General features: G+C 41.8%; 2 protein-coding genes across 2 annotated transcripts; both read right to left on the bottom strand.

Moving 5' to 3' along the window:
* Nucleotides 1–1,038: 1,038 nt before the first annotated feature.
* Nucleotides 1,039–6,078, bottom strand: LOC142887995 (D-amino-acid oxidase-like). Its single transcript, XM_076026001.1, has 11 exons — nt 5,909–6,078; nt 4,326–4,529; nt 3,584–3,698; nt 3,156–3,232; nt 2,951–3,016; nt 2,441–2,495; nt 2,169–2,273; nt 1,978–2,060; nt 1,739–1,856; nt 1,552–1,650; nt 1,039–1,470 (listed from the first exon to the last, which is right to left on the bottom strand). Exons 2-11 carry the CDS (start codon nt 4,517–4,519, stop codon nt 1,345–1,347), a joined length of 1,038 nt encoding a protein of 345 aa, XP_075882116.1. The 5' UTR covers nt 4,520–4,529; nt 5,909–6,078; the 3' UTR covers nt 1,039–1,344.
* A 2,994-nt stretch (nt 6,079–9,072) lies between these two features.
* svopa (SV2 related protein a) lies at nt 9,073–17,505 on the bottom strand. The gene is made up of 16 exons (XM_076025997.1): nt 16,920–17,505; nt 15,563–15,720; nt 15,200–15,285; nt 15,011–15,109; nt 13,804–13,875; nt 13,529–13,653; nt 13,030–13,093; nt 12,811–12,936; nt 12,591–12,719; nt 12,173–12,246; nt 11,522–11,598; nt 11,045–11,149; nt 10,690–10,801; nt 10,108–10,189; nt 9,543–9,632; nt 9,073–9,456 (listed from the first exon to the last, which is right to left on the bottom strand). The coding sequence occupies exons 1-16, from the start codon at nt 16,952–16,954 to the stop codon at nt 9,238–9,240; spliced, it is 1,653 nt and encodes a 550-aa protein (XP_075882112.1). The 5' UTR covers nt 16,955–17,505; the 3' UTR covers nt 9,073–9,237.
* Between the last annotated feature and the right edge of the window lie 71 nt (nt 17,506–17,576).

Below are 17,576 nucleotides of genomic sequence, written 5' to 3'. Positions count from 1 at the left end.
CAACTTGTCATCATTTTACTGTGGCTGATGTATTCAAAGCGCTGGGAAAAAAGGTACATTTTCACTGCTATGACGGACACGTGAACCTTGATGTTATAGTTTTATTTAAATGTATATTGAGGAGACAATAAGTAATATTTTCTCAGGATGACTGCAATGAGAAACAGTGAGGCATTATTTGTTTGCACTGACCAGCTCTGATTTTTTTTTTTCCTCTTTGATTTGTCATAAAAATAATGTCTCGTAGTGCCCGCATCTGACACAATGTATCGTTTCATGTGCATTTAAGAAAACAAATGTTATATGGTTCTAGCTTGTTTTAATCCAAACAACACACGGAGTGGGCAGTTTATGCGAAGATCTTTAATGTGTTTAAAACATTGTTCCCACTCATACAAAAAAAAAAAAAAAAAAGTCAGTCTCACTATGGAATGCTAATGTTAGCACCAGCTCAACTGCTGGAAATCTGTGACTTTTTACTACAAGTAGTAGTTATTTTTTCAACTGGACTCCGTTAAGGACCTTGTGGGATTATTTATCCAAGGGTTAGCGTTACCCTGCTAGAAGCAGCATATTTAGCCCAGTGTTAGCCCCGTCAGGCTCTAATGTAAATGCTTCATTTTGGCTTCCTATTAAAAAAACAAAAACAAAATAGTGCTTTGTGCAACCTTCCACTTAAGGGTAATTGCAAAACACATTCAAATAAAAATGAGAGTGTATCTATGTTTAATTGTGTGTCTTTTCAACACACTAAAGTGTTAATTTCAAGGAATTGCTAAAACTAAAGGTTTATATTTTAAACTACCTGTTAAGTACACACTTTTTGTATGTGTCAGTTTCACATTTCATGGTATACGGCAATTTGCAATATACATAGAGATCAGCTTTATTTGTATTACCTGGGTAGCTTCTATTCTATTCTTTCTCCCTGTCTTTTAAAATGAGAAATTACTTTGTGACTTTGAACCTGTTAACGGTCCTGTAAAAATTAACCTCACTCACATATATGAAAAAACAGTCATGTAACATGCTGAAGTGGCAAATAATTTTTTATTCTATTCACATTAAGAGTAACTCAATTGGAAATGTATTGTATAATTTCATGTTAATACAAGTGCACTTTGTCATTTTATACAATGCTTGTCAACATGCAAACACACACAACATTGTTACAACACTGTTGTTAGTGCACTTGATGTGTACTGTACTGTAAAATCCATGTGGAAGATTACAGAAAGATTTAACTCATGTTTCAATGAATGTCTAATAGCTTCGGATGTTAATTATCAAAGAGATAAACTTGTGTAATGTGGAATTAAAATTCACCACTTTGGAAGTTGTGATTTACAATCGAGCTTTTGGACCTTTGCCTTTCTGCTCCACTAACTGTCCAAAGAGCCTCGCTGCTTCCTGTGCGCAGCCTCGGTGGATTGTGAGACCAAACCCACCATGGCCATAGTTGTGAATCACCTGAAAGAGATCCAGGACATCTTACACTTTCTGAATGACAAAACACAGAAGTCTTTTGGTCTTAAAGCATTGAACATATACCTTGATACTGGTAGCACCGGTCTTGATGGTCTCTCTTTCCAGTCGGACTTTGCTGCGACAAGGCCTGAGGCCGCACCAGTCCTCTATGATCCTGGCATTCTAGAGTTGAAAGACATCATTCAACACTGTCTTTATGGAGCCTCATTCTCTATCTGCCAGTCAATATTTATCTCTCGTTAATGTTCACCTTAAGACTTGGTTCCAGCTCACAGGCACTTTCCCAGATGTCCTTGTGGTCTACAGAGGTGCCGTGCTCATTCCAGTTACCCAACTGGAAACAACCGCCTACTGTAACATGGCGACTCCTGCATGCAAACAATTTTATTTTGTTTTATGTTTTTTTTGGAAATACATTTGGATATTTAGAGAAAATATTAGAAATATGCAGGTCAGTTCACAGGTGTTTTCTAAGTCACGAATAGCTACCCTGGAATGATGTAAGGTGAATTATAGAAGCCTTTTCTTAAATCGTGGGTTAGAATCCAGTGTTTGATCCATGGTGCATCCACCTGGGAGGAAGAGGCCAAATGACAATAAACATATGCTTAAACAGCTTAAACATGGTGCACCTTTAAAACAATAATACAAGGACAATAGACTTGCAGCGTACTGCTCACCTTTACTATCTGTCCACGGCCTGGCTTGAGCTCAGGATCTGGCTGTAGGTCTCCTGATCTCATCCCAGTGCAGTTTACGATCACATCCACTCCGCTCTCTGCCAGCTGGACACGTGGAAGTGGGAGAAAGGAGCAAGGAAAGGTCAGGATGTGGCTTTGCATACTCCACTCTACAATAAACACGCTATGTTAAGGGTTCCATCAAAAGAAAAAAGGAAAAAACACATTCAATATGACTTGTAATCTGCATGTGCAACGAAAGTGCCACCAACCTCCTTGAAGGACTGGATTTTCCTTTGATAAAATTTCACCCCCCTGTTTTTCAACCTGCGGAAGAGTGTTCAATGTGGTGAATAGGTGACATTACAGTGAACTATAAGTGTGTATATGCTGATAAAAAAAAAAATAAAAAAAACTTCAAGGTGTGTTACTTAATCAGTTAACATCTCGATAACACTGAAATTGCTGACCTTGCAACACTTGCTGGTAGTACACCAGCTCTTATCTCTACTCATCATCAACAACTGGACTTTGCACCGTGAAATTAAAAGAAAATATTTGCCTATATGTAATGTCAGGGCATGTGATGATACTGTGTGGTTCCAGTGAGTGGTGACAATAAGCACATTTGGCAGGGGTGGGGAGGATTTAGGCATTTTCCCTTGGGAAAACTACATGTCAATAGACAAAAATTTACTAAAAAGACACTAATCCAGAAAAATATGAAACACAGGTGTTGCCAGTGAAACGTCAAGTCACCAAACTTGGTTGTATTCACTCACCACTCCATCATCCAAGGTAAATATGTTTTACCCTCCACCATGAGAGCCGTGTTGAACCAGCCATAACTGCAGACAGAGATGCATTAGACTGCAGGGATGTCAAACTCGATCTGGGCAAAGGCCACATCGGCATTATGGCAATCAGTCAATCTGCTTGATTGGCGTTTCCCTTCTTTTGTCTTGAGCACTTTCAGATATGACCTACTTGTATCCGGGGAACAGCTGCAGTTCTCGCTGTGTGAGCTCTCTGAAGCCCAGGACGGCATCTTTAAACGAGGGTTCCTGCATTTAAAAACAAGGCAGCACAAACCGAGCTCACTTCATCAGGACTGTGTGCCAATTTTGCACGTCCTCCGAGTTCAACATTAATCCCAACCCCCACCGAGGCCTCTCAGCTATTGTCTTCCAGTAACTGCAGCCCGGCTTTCTCTATGCAGCTTCACACAGCTTTGCATTCAGTCTGCAAGAATACAGATGAGTGTGTTTGTGCAATGGTATGTGCTACTGTAAGTTTACAAGTTTTGTCACTCTAAAAAACTTTACAGAGCTTTTGCAACTGATTGTAAAAACGTTCCAAAGGTCCGCACTTATCTTATAGCTGGTGCTCTCTGTGAAGAACAAAGCTCTTCTTACCGGCGCGCACTCGGTCAGCAGGTTGTAGCCAGACTGTAGGAAAATGCCCATTTTGACACTCTCTGGTGAACTCAGGAAGCTCAGCAAGTAGTCAAACGTCTCTTTATTCCACTGCCTGAGTGTGTGGACAACATCAAGATGAAAATGTTGGCTGCTTTTTGCAGGAAGATGTTATGTGTAGGGCAGTACGATACATGAAAAATCTATCATTGTCGCAGCATCAACATGGACAACGTATATGTTGACAAGGAACTTCTTGAAATGCAGTGAGTGAGCATCACTGAATGGGTCCGGTAAACCCATTCATTGGTGCTTTGCTTCACAATATATATAGCAGATCAGATGAGACTTTGCTGGCCTAGATGGAGATACAATATGATAGTAACCAGCTGCTTTAGGTGAGTGTAAAAGGTTGACAAGATGGTTAAAGAAAAAGAAGGGAGAATAAACGTCTTTAGAAGACACAAATATATTGGTTCATCTATACATCCAGCTATCGGGGGGGGGGGGGGGGGGGGGGGGGCTCTGTGCTGGAGCGAAAATACCAGTTACTTTTTGAGCGTCTGCATGATCAACTCCTTTCAATGGGGTTTGCAATTAGCAGCAAGTCCATTGCAAAAATGCATTATTGAGTATTTACGTATTTAGTCACTGCAACGTTCAACCACATCTAAAGAAGCTTGCACGTTTTTCCAAATATGGCGCAGTCCTAGTAAAAAAGAATTCCAGAAGATGATCATACGTCTCCTGAACTTTTCCATCATCGTAGAGATACGGCTGCCAGAGGCCTGCTGCTCCATCACTAGTCGTCAGCGGTGTAAAGCGGTCTGCATACACCTCGATGGTCAGTGGGGTGACGACGGAGTGGTACTGCTCATAGATGCTCTGAGCCGTGGACAGGCCAATGACTCCGGCTCCGATCACTGCGACCCGCATGTCTGGACCACTGGCATGAGAGAGAATGTGACACACACCCCACACACACACACACACACACACACACACACACACACACACACACACACACACACACACACACACAGGAATAAAAGTTTAGCAAGCTAGAATGTGGAGATGGTTAATTATTAGAGAGGAAAGACATTTTGTAAGTTGTGCAAGTGATCATGTGCAAGTTATCCAAGTCAGTTATCATTATCATTGAGTTCAGCCAGGCTGCATGACACTGCCGGCCACTGGTGTCTACTATTTCTATATACTATACTATTACTATCCCCCCATCCTTTTCTACTCTTTTTTAAGTAAAACATTGTTGCATAAGATTCAATCTTATATATGTATATATATACATACATATATATATACATATGTATATATATATATATATACACATATGTATATATATATATATATATATATATATTTATATATATATATATATATATACACATATATATATATATATATATATATATATATATATATATATATATATATATATATACATATATATATATACATATACACATATACACATATATATATACATATATATATATATGTATATATATATATATATATATATATATATATATATATATATATATATATATATACACATATATATATATATACACACACATATATATATATATATATATATATATATATATATATATATATATATATATATATATATATGACTAATGATTATTCTCATCCCAACTCATTATTATTTTTGTTGTTGTTGTTGTTGTTGTTAATAATAATAATAATAATAATAATAATAAAAGAGCATATTCCGGTTCGTTTGTTTTGTTTTGCTTTGCTTTGTTTCTCTCAGGACATGTGACAGCGCAGCTCTCTGCACACCTACACTGCCGTGAAGGCATTGCACGCGGTTTACCGGGCTGGAAAAAGAATAGAAAAGAAAACTTAACGTAACATAACTCGATGAAACAAATATACGAGATAAAAATACACTGCATTAATCTGAAACTCGTCGTAGTTCGCTTACCTGTTGACTGTACGGAACAACGCAATGGCGATTGCTCGATTCGTGCTGCTATTAAATGACTGCGGTCGAGCTTAGAAACTTAAAAGTACCACCTTTCAGTACGACTCTGAAGAACCAGCAACGTTACTAACCTCGCTAAGTTCAGTGTCTCAGAGTTAATGAAGTTAACTTTAACTTTTACTGACAGCTGCTCTGCAAAACGCAGCAGGCATCGCCGTCGCCAATTGAAACTTAAAAAAAAAAAATTAATAATAATAAAAAAAATGTTGCGTAGCGCAGCCGGGCGCTGGAAAAGGAAAACAAGTTGCGAGGGTAAAAAAGGGGGTAGAGCGTGGAAAGTTTGGTCCTACCTTCACTTTGTTCCTGCCACGGAGAGGATCTACAAAGGAGTCCGTCGGTACTCTCTGACCGTCAAGTGTGAAGTTCGCCTCCGGTGAAAACTTTTGCAGCTCCGTTTGACTGTCCCGTGGGGAACATACGTCAGCTGAGCCGAGCTGCCCGTTACGCAGACACGTGTGTTCCAGCCAGAGCCGGCCCAAGGCATAAGCGAAGTAAGCGACGGCTTAGGGCCCCACGGCCACTAGGGGGCCCCCAAGAGCAATACAAATAATAATAATAAAAATTAAAAAAAAAACATTCCACCCCCCCCCCCCCCCCGCCATGTCTAAATGATGATTTCTATATGATCTAAGATATATTATTGTACAAAAACACACTTTCAACAGAGTGCAGCTGCTGATGTAGACCTATTCTTAATGCCTCTGCACTCTCCATGTGACAGTTGCTTCTGCAGAGTGGCGCTTTTCCAAGCTCAAATTGATCAAGAACTACTTGAGATCTTCCATGGCACAAGAAAGACTGAGTGGACTGGCAGTGATTAGTATTAACAACAAAGTTGGCCATCAGATTTCTTACAGTGATGTCATAAGTGACTTTGTCTCTAGAAAAGCCAGGAAGCACAGGTTTTAGGAGTGGGTGGTTTTAAGACCTAATTATTCAACTTTAAAAAAATTTTTTAAGACCATTTGTGTTACCTTGTTTCAGGTAACTTCATTTATATCATTAAGTATTTGCGTGGTATTTATTGTTTATTTCATTTTATTCTGTCTGTTTTTGTACAATTGAATTTATTATTTAGTGTGTTGTATAATATTATATAATATATAATATTATTTATTAAGTGTTGTTTGTTGTTGTTGCACGTTTTTGTTGTTGTTGCGCTACAACTTATTGTTGCACCTTGCTGTTGCACTTTTTTGAAACCAAAAATAATAAACCAGATGACACATTTCCAGTAAGAACATGGTCTACCTGTTTATTTTTGTTACTTTCAGTGAGACTAGATGATATACCTCACTTTGTGCTTTATCACTTGGAATGTTGTGTAAATCAACCCCAGGACACTCTTGTAGCTGGATGTGCTACCCTTTGAGATTGAAAACCATATGTGGCAGCCTGGACGTGATCCATGATGCATTCATTGAAATTATTCGTATTAAGTTTGCATTGGTATTACTTATGTTTCTGATTATTTTACCTTTGGAGATACAGCAACAGCATAATTTCAACGTGTAATACATACATGTGTAAAGACATGTCAGGCCGTCAATAGGATGTAAACAACACTGCCAGAGCTGCATTGAACTCATTGTAGGTGTGAATGATCAACAGTCAATATTGGCTGAAATAGAGGGCCCCAAAGTCAAATTTTGCTTAGGGCCCCGTGGAGGCTTGGGTCGGCCCTGGTTCCAGCCCTCAGCCTGGTTCCAGCCTAAAGTTGTTGATTAGATCGTAACATAGAGACAATTAACATAGAGACAATAGAGACAAAGCCATTCACACTCACATACACACCTAGGGACAATTTAGGGTTTCCAATTCACCTCGCATGCATGCGCCCCAACCTTCTTGCTGTAAGGCAGCAGTGCTAACCACTGTGCCAACGTGTCGCCCTATTCTGCAAATTATCTCAGGGTTTAAATTGTGTAAATCCACCCCCCCCCTTTTTTTTTTATTGCCAATGCATTATCTGACACAACACTTTAATGCAAGAGGCCCTTTTTAAAAAAAATAAAAATAATAAATGTGTATGCACTTAGAATAAAACAAAGCAAATGTATATTTTTATATCTTTTTTTTTCTTTTTTTTTTACCCAATACATGTGTTGAAGATTATTTTAGAATAGAACTGTCCAATAAAAAAAACTGTCCAACAAAATTATTCGTTGCCCTCTCCGCTCACTCGTTGAACTGCACAGTACTCGCTGTGTTAAAAGAGCACAGCACATTATGAAAGATACTTTTCACCCAGGACACTCCTTGTTTGAACTGTTTCAATCAGGCACACAATACAGGAAAATCCAATCAGGAACAAATAGATTAAAAAACAGTTTCTACCCAACAGCAATAACCCTCAATGCCACAAAAACAATCCCCAACACAACACGTGCACATGGTAACGCGATTGTGCAATCACAATAAGTGTTTTTTTTTTTGTTTTTTTTATTTATGACTGTGGTGTGGGTTGTTCCTTAAATCCATCCATCCGTCCGTCCATCCATCCATTTTCAATACGGATAGGCATTTTAGCTCTGTGGTCAAAAACCAAAAACCAAAAAGAGGACATAACATATAACATTTTGTACAAAATGAAATACACAGCAACACTAGTCCGCAAATCCTTTTGAAATATAATTTACTGTAGTATCATACACATTTACATCCAGTGTATTGACAAGAATCTGTGCAAACAGACACTTAATGCAGCACTAAACCTCAAACACTGTCTAACAGGCGCTCGCAGGACCTGTGTTAGTTCATCTCTGTAGCAGATCTTTGCTCGGTTGGTTAATGCTAGAATCAGAGTGGGTAAAGTCTCAGTTGTCTCCACATCACCTGTGTCACAAAACTAAAGCAAAACACAACAACCAAACCAGGTAAATTATGTACATAGAGACAGTTTGTTAGAACCTGATTGGTGAGTGTGTATGCATGTGCACGCTGAGACACACCAGGGCTCATTAACTGTAACATTTCATTCTTATTTTCCTTAGTTTCAGTTTGAAGAATTAGATCTGAATGGACAAACAAATGCTGTTTGATTACTTCGTCAACGTAGATCAGGAAATGTTAACTTGCTCTATTCATGATTTTTCCCCCCAGTGTTCCAGATGTGAATGAAATGAACAAAATATTGCCTTTTCATTAAAACAACAAAAAAAAATCTCATCCCCTTTTTAAGCATTAAACCAATGAGGTGATATTGGAAACAATACTGATCTCAACAAACACAGAGAGGCCACCATGTTTAATACACAACCTCATCAAGTGAGAGAAGTGACTGAGTATTTTGTGCGTCCCATCACCGGCTTTCACAGTGATTCAACACTGAAGTACTCAGAGTACCTGAATTCACCTTCGCTCAAGAGCATTTCATACACCTTCCACATATCATCTTGTCACTCTGGCACTAATTACTCCCCCCCCCACCCCCCCCCACCCCCCCCCCCCCACGTGCACTTTACTCAGTGGCAAAACTGTGACAGCAGTGGTGTTCAAACACTACATGACATTAAATACCGTGCTGCCTGGCTCTTGGAAGCCACTGCGGTGCGTGAACTGAAGATTCTTAGAGCATGGGGGAATGTTGTCACTTTTGGACGCCTCGCGCCGACGTTCCTCAGCCCTGCGAGCCGGAGCTGGACTGAGGGATTCTCTCCGAGCCGGGAGGGCCGGCTCGGCCCACCATCTCCTGGCCCCACTCCCCGCCCCGCTGGCTGGATTCCTGTAGCCCCCGGCCGGTGGTCTCAATGGGCAGTGCACAGGAAGCGAAGGCGGCTAGCAGGCAGCAGCAGCAGTACACTGAGAGGGCCAGGTAGACGGACGACTCCAGCATCACCTGTGCACGTTTTAACAGAGTGATCAGTGATTTTTCTCATCTGCAACAGCGCTGGTTTTTGGGGCCGGTGAGATGAGAAATGCTACCTGTGCAACAAAAGGCGTAATTAGGGCGCCGACTCTGGCCATCCCGCTGCTTGTCCCAAGGCCTAAAGCCCTCGTCGCGGTCGGATAAACCTGCACAGATGAAGGGGAAAATGGAAAAAAAAACAACCTGTGATCTGAGCCCTTGTCATTTTATGTGTTGCCAATGTTGTGAATGTCAATGAAGTCTTCACTGAACAATCAAAGTCTGGTTCCCACAGAGCATTCTGTAGACATGGGAGCGCAGATAGAAAACTAATGGACCCAACTTTTTGTGGTGTGTGGTTCTAAGCATCTGTTCCTGTTGCTCAATTTGTCACACATAAAATGACATAGTCAAGTAGATTGAGGTCTGTGAGGGTATGTGTGGACAAACAGGATCAACCCTTCTTAGGAATAACAGACACGCACAGGTGATGCAGCTCAAGAGACAATCTGAAGGCCTCTTTGAGGACAAGAACTAAGAAGCAGTGCAACATAAAGAACAATTACCATGAGACTTGTGCATGATTATTGTGAACATCAGTAAATCACAATTACAGCAGTAAAGCCCTACGTGATGTCTCACCTCGGGTGTGTACACATAGGCAGCCTGAAAGCCTCCAGCGATGAAAGCTCTGGCGATGAATATCAACACTGTCATGGAGACCCTGTGGATTTGGAATGAAAATGTTTTTTTTGTGAATGTATATAACAATACAATAGATTATCAATCTGTGTCTCTTCTTGTCTAGCTTATTAGTGAGCTCAAAAATCACAGTTTTTCCTCATTCTTTTTTACTTTTAGATGTGTGCGCTATAACATAGTTATGAAAAGCGGCCCCGCCCTGTGATGTCACAGTGGGCAAGTTATACCTCTTCCAGGCTAGAGTGCACTACTTGAGTGCAGAGTTCAAAATCTCATATCAGGTTTTTATTCTTCCTTTTGAGACCACCTATTGCCATGCAAAGTTTTTGCTCCTTTCAAACATAATAAAAAAAAATAAATAAAAAAAGAGGCTGTAAACAGAGGGCTAAACATTTTCCTGGAGATCTGGAGATTATTTGGGCTATAATGCTGCTCGAGCAGAGAGAAAAAAAAAAAGTCAAGCTCTGTGAATGGTTAGACTGCAACCTTTCATGTTGAACTTTCCCACTTGTGACACCTTACCTCCCAACACAACCATAGAGTGGAATGATGCACATGGAGAAGATGAAGAAACACAACGCCATGGTCTTTCTTCTTCCCAGTCGATCAATGGCCCACAGTGTAACCAGCAGTCCTGCATCACAAATTTTAAAAATAAAGAATGTTTTTCCCCAGTTCATGCCAAGAAAAGCATAGCACTAATTAATATTGTTAATGAAAGCTTGTTTTATTGCAAGTTAGACATTATTTTTTAAAAACTGGAACCTGAACACAGCATTATGAAACATTTTCATATCTTAAATTTAGTCAGAGGGTTCTGAAAATGTTGGACAGTTTCTTTTTCTGTTCATTAAGGAGCCTTTTCAATGGCGTGCACCTGGGAACTCTGACAAGGTGGTCCATAGCAGGTCCTTGTAGTCGTCAGAGTTCAGATATTTACACTCCAAGTTGCATCGGAGTTCCTTCTTATTTCCTGTGGAGACTGGCAGCAGAAAAAAAACAACAGAATTTGAGACAGTTCAGGCTGATGCCTCACTCTGTGACGCCTCTGTGCTGCTGCTCTCATAAAGATTTGACCTCTTCTTAGGAGTGCACAGCACATTGGTCTGTAGATGTGTAAATTATATAATATTTATGTAACACTTATGTAATTTATTTCTGCACTAAAGACACAATCTAGTTATTGCCTTTTAGAAGTGTACACTGTCTGAACACTCAAATGACTTGAGTGACGCTTGAAACGCTCACGCATGCATGCTCGTGTGTGTGTGTGTGTGTGTGTGTGTGTGTGTGTGTGTGTGTGTGTGTCCTTGAGTGTGTGAGGGTGTCGGCTATTGCTGGAATACTGGCTCACTTCCACAGGCCCCTCCCTCCTGGAACAGCTCTGTGGTGAGCAGCACCAGTCCGTAGTAAGAGAAGGCATTTGCGAACCTGGGAAGACAGACGAGGACGACACCAATGGAAGAACATAAACACAGATTTTAACGGCCGCAAACGCAGAACGTAAAGTTCTAAAACAGAACAGAAAAAAATTTGTCTCGTGAGCCACAATGGGTTCTAAAGTTTGATAGAGGGGGGCCGGAGCAGAAGCAGATGGATGGAGTGTTTTGGTGACCCACCTCATAGGACAAAAAATATATTGCGGGGTATGTAGAAAACATGTTCTTTAATATCAATAGAAAATGAGCCAAACCGTTACAACAAAATATCTGTCTTTGAAGCCCCGTGGCATTTAGTTCTTTATTAAAATGACTCAAAAAAATCAATGAAATACAGCTACTTATTACTATTTTATTACTTATTATTATTATTATTATTATTAATAATAATAATAATAATAATAATAATAATAATAATAATAATAATAACATAATTCCTTCAAATTCAGCGGCCCAGATTAAAAAGCCTAACGGATCGCATATGGCCCCTGGGCTGTGGTTTGCCCACACCTGTTCTAGAACTTTCAGGTTTTACAGGACATGAGTAAACGCTGGAGGTTCCTCACCAAATGAACCACAGCAGAACGGTTGTCCAGCGAAAATGGGATGAAAATAGGTCTTTGATCTTCCCACGATCTTCCTGTTTCACGGAGACAGACGTTAAGAACACACTCTATACACGCATATATACACCACTACAGGTCAATTGCCACCAAAACAACAGTTTTTTCTCAATTGCAATTAACATTCTGAACTCTGTACACTGAGGGGGGTTATGCATTGCCTTTGTGTTTGTCTAAATGTGCTTTTGTCTGGATGTATAACCAAGTCGTGCTTAAATGTAGCAAGCTGTACTGAAAACAAATTCCACCAACTTGGCTGTGTGGTCATTAAAAAAATTCAGAATCAAAATCAGAACATACACATACACATAAAAAAAAAGTAGCTTGTGGAAGGTGCATCCTGTGGTGAAGGAGCTCTCACCTGTCTGGCTGCGATCAGTTTCCCCAGGGGCATCGGCACTCCGTTCTCTGTCGCAATGCGCTTCAGCGTGGCCAGAGCTTTTTCCTGGTTTCCAGTCAGCACGTCGTATCGAGCGCTCTCTGGCAGCCACTGGCAGCAGCCAAAACACAGTGTCACACCTTGCGCGCTTATACATAATTTTTTTTTTCAAAGAAAAAGAGGGATGGAGAGACATACTCACAAAGCACAAGATGGCAAAGATGAAGAGGGGGATGGTGGACAGGCCCAGCAGCCAGCGCCAGCCCAGAGTGGGCATCACCAGGATGGCCAAGAGGACCTCAAACACAGTGCCCAGAGCCCAAAATATCTGCAAAACAGATCTATCTTCTCTAAACACTGCTGGCATACAGGAGCTTTTTGCTGGTGTTATGCGGCTTTAGGTGGAGCAGGTCAGTCATACCTCGATGAGAAGGATGCATGTAGCTCTGGACTTCATAGGAAGGAATTCAGCATACAGTGTCACCCTTTAAACAGGAGAACATTTTGCAATTACTAGCTGCCCGTATTGTCAGCTCAGTCAGTCCAGCCGACACAGCAGAGATTCCTCTCAATTTATCTCACGGATCCGTAATGGGGAAGAGCCAATAAAAAGACCTTTTTTCTGGGTTTTTTTGTGGAAAACATCACCAGAGCTTTAAGCGCGAGTGGCAGCATTAGCTGCACTTCACAGACTGGCAGTGGGGAGCAACCACAGTTGCTGTCCGTTTCTGTCACAGCCAAAAGGAAGGAACCCTTTCAGCGCGGTACTAAGACTGATTCAAAATGCATTCTATTGGAGCTTGGCAGCATGGATGTGCGAGACGTCAGAGTTAGAAGTCTGAATGTTCCCGTGCCGTATGAGATTATTAGCTAAATGATCAATCAATCTATCAATCAATCAATTGATGACTGATACTCACGACTGCGGCGCTCCTCCAATACCGAAGCCCACCAGTGCCCGAAGGACGAGGATCCAGCCGTAAATGGGTGCAAATGCACTCATCAGGCCATAGAACATGGTCCACAGCACGCTCATCTTCAGACCCTGTGTGTCACATGACGCATAAATCAATGATGACGGCCCAAACGTGCGCAGCATGGTTTCTGATGTGGATTAACTGTTGGGCAGAAGATGTGCGATTAAAATTGTTTGTGAACTCAGTGAGCTTGGGGTAAACGTGGTTAACGAACTCACCGTCTTCCTGCCGTATTTGTCCGATATGTTCCCCCAGAGAGAGGAGCTGATCATCATCCCGATGAACACGGCCTGTGTTAGTAAAAAGAGAGCTACAATGAGGCCTTGTTTCTGCCACCACAACCTGCCCTCGACAGCAGCTTGATTACCTAGGGCTAATACTGTGCAATGATGAAGCGTTGGTGGGAGCCCCTTGACAACACTAAACGTTTAATCATCTTTTTTATTGCATTCTCTTTAAAGGTCCCATTTAACACCCACTGTCAGGTTTCATTGTATTTATCATCCAAGACTCAGGTGGAACAGCTTCATACAAATAACAATATAAAAATCTCCCTAAATCTACTAATAACTGTTATAGCTTTCTACAATATCTGATTTCACAAATCTGTGGGAGCCTTAAGTCTATTTACGTATAAGTGCCCCTTGTGATATCGCCAAGGGTTTATTTGCAGAATGGCATATTTGAGCACACAAAAATAATAAAAACATCAAGAATAGACTTTCCACCCCATTTCTAATAAGTTTAGTGAAAGGACGGTGATACAAATTACTGTCAGAAATCTTCAATAGTGAAGTTCGAGGACAGGCATGGGCAAACTATGGCCCGGGGGCCATATGCGGCATGTTAAGTAAGCTTTTAAATCTGACCGAACTTGAAGAAATTATGGTAATAGTAAGGAAGTCATAAAATAGCCATAGCCAAAAATGTCATCTATTTTTTTAAGTGTTTTAAGAGTCATTTCGATAAAGAGCTAAATACTGTTATATAATACTGGCACAGATTTTGTTGTAACGTTTGGTCACCGAAACACTCAATCAGCTCCTGCTCCGAACCCATTGTGTCCCACTTGTCAAAAGGTTTTCGCACCCCTGTTCTAGGACCTCGAGGCCCTTGCTCAATGACCTTTAGGATCAAATATGACATGAGATTAACAGTACGAGCTCAAAACCTTGAGTAAAATTTGAGATTTTGTATTGCCCCCTGATTTTGTATTTCAAACACAAAATAACATCTCATTTTGATCCAATCACATCAGCACACATTCTGTGAAAATAAGGGCAACCCTTCGCTTTGGGGTCGGCTGTATTTAGCGATTCAAAGAGCTTGTTCCTAAATAATCCTCTGACACCTAATCAATAGCCATCGGTGCAGTTGTATGGAACTGCAGGCTAAAGCACTTTAGAGACATTAGAGGGCCTTTACCGACGTGAGCAGTGCCACCTCAAGGCTGGGCAGTTTCCATTCACAGTGGAGCTGCGGGGCTAAGATGCTGAGGATCATCATCTCCATGGCATCGGCCATCTGACAGAAATGACACGCGAAGGAAACACTCTCACATTGATGTGTTTATGCAGCGTCAGTAGTCAGACTGTCGAATGAAGCAGGTCTTACCCAGGACAGACCAGTGAGGATGGAGAGTTTTAACTGGAAGGTGCCAAACCCGATGGCCTCCACCGCGTCCTCCACCATAAAGGTGTCTAAAGGAGGAAAACAACAACAGCAATGAGAACATGTAGCTGTGGAAAAAAGAGCTGAAGGACGGTTTAGTCAAGCAATTGACCTGGAAAGTTCCTTTATCTACTACATCTGCGTAAAGGATCTTTCAAGTTACAATTAAAAGGTTGAAACAGAAAATATCTCACTGCATTTTTTTTTTGACTGGAAGCTCATGTGAGACCCAAAATTGAAAAATTATTAAAGTTGACCAGCGGTATGTTGAGTAACGTGTGTAAACACAAAAAGGGAAACCAGTACCATCAGTTGGATTGGCAAATTCCCGGGGAACTGGAGCCTCTTCTGCCAGCGCCACAGCCTCCAGGTCTGTCTGCTCCGCAATCTTGATAACCTGCTCTCTATTCTCCACATCATCCTCAGAGCGGGTGCTCTCACCTGTGCGACGGAATCGAACAACGCTGAAAATGAAAGAAAGAATGAGGTAATTTTTGGAACAACGAATATGCTCAGTCTGGGACGACTGGAGCCACATTGGGGGTTGAATGCCGCAAGGGGTCTGCTGTGCTGGCCCAGCTGAGATTATTGTGGTGGCTGATGGCAGGGCTGAGTGAATTTATTTCCTGGTATCAAAAGACCCGGTGATACAGAGGTTTTCCAACAGACAGGAGCTCCAATCTTCCTCCACTTGTATAATAAATGGTTCCTTTTTAGCAACATGAGTCAGTGATGTCTTAATCACTGTAATTAGAACAAAGCACCCTTGCATAGAAACAGTACTGCAGTACAGCAACTGTTTGAATAAATATTGTTGTACCCACTGGAGTACACCTTGCTGGTACTGAGATGGTTCAGAACTGCCTTAAATCTTGCACATCTCTTTTTTGCTTGCTTTCTCTGTAAACCATAGAGGTGGTTAATGCATGAAAATACCAGCCAATCAGCTTTGAGTGAAATACCCAGGCAAACCTTTCTGGCACCAAAACCGTCTTCACCACCTTCAAAGTCACCTAAATCCTTTTTCTTTCCCATTTTCATGCTTGGTTCGAAGTCCAGACGCTCATATTGCCCATGTCTACAAGCCACGTGACTGCCTGTTTAGCCTTTATGCATTGACATGCAGTTGAACAGGTGGAGCAGATGAAGTGGCCAGCGAACACACCCAGCTATGAAGTTGTCACACTGCTTTTCAAAAGCAGCGGACACTTAATTGTTTATGATGGTTTGCCACCAGTGCATTTAAATTACTACATAAATATTTTCCCCGTAATTCTTTTTTAAAGGGGCGCTTTTCAAAGAAGCTTGACTTGGTTTCGTCTGCCTCTATAGCTTAGTGCAGGTAGTGTGCTAACATCACCTCAGATCCTGAGTCATAGCGGTAAACAGAAGCACGAGTCTCACACGCAGTGATTTGCGATGCTCGCTTGTCTCCTTTCACGTCTGTCTTCTGGCCAAACAACCCATGCAAACCTAAGCGATTGCCCCTAATGACCGTCGGGCTGCATGTGGCGCGGCGCGGCCAAGGCTGTGCAAAACAAACACAATGAATGCGAAGCTCTCTGAGGCCGTGCACGCCGCCGATGTTCAGCCCCGCACGGCACGGCACGGCACGCAGCCGACCGCAGGCGCCCTTGACATGCAGGCGGTCGGTTCTACTCACGGCAGCTGTCTCAGTTGGAAAAGATCATCGTCCATCTTGCTGTTTACTGGCTGCCGCTCCACTTGGCTTCATCGCCGTTCGGCATGATCGCGGACCGAGGAGGGAGAGCTGCGATTTCAGCACCGAGGACAGCGACCTATCGAGGGGGAGGAGGAGGCGGACGAGGAGGCGGAGGAGAGAAGGGGGCCCCGCCCACGACCAATGACGACAGGCCGAGAGACGCTGTGCGTGTGTGTGTGTGTGTGTGTGTGTGTGTGTGTGTGTCGGATGTCTGACGATCAAAAACAAACAACCACGTTGACAGCACTTTCACATCTTTCTGGAAGGCTGCCTACTTTTTTCCTTCTCCAAGTTGGCCATGTGAAGGAGAGGGAAAATGTTGATACATTTATTATTAATTTTACCGCTGCACACTTCTGTCATGACATAATTTTGTGCACGTTAGAATCTTGTGGTGCATGTAGGCGACTGGAAGGAGACAGGGCAAGTGGTCGAGTCTTCCCTTTCCTTCGGATCAAAAAACAGCCTTGTTTTAGTCTGAACCGACATTGCACGTTCTTCTTCTCAAGACAACTTCCTGGCAACCGAATGGCCACATGTGGTAATTTTGCCATAAAAGGGTGAATCGGGGCTCTTGTGCCATGTCATGAGTTGCCT

Source organism: Nelusetta ayraudi, unplaced genomic scaffold (genome assembly GCF_046127955.1).
Source record: "Nelusetta ayraudi isolate G7.1 ecotype Tasmania unplaced genomic scaffold, CSIRO-AGI_Nayr_v1 ptg000018l, whole genome shotgun sequence".
Classification (NCBI taxonomy): Eukaryota; Metazoa; Chordata; class Actinopteri; order Tetraodontiformes; family Monacanthidae; genus Nelusetta; species Nelusetta ayraudi.
This window is presented reverse-complemented; position numbering and strand designations above follow the sequence as displayed.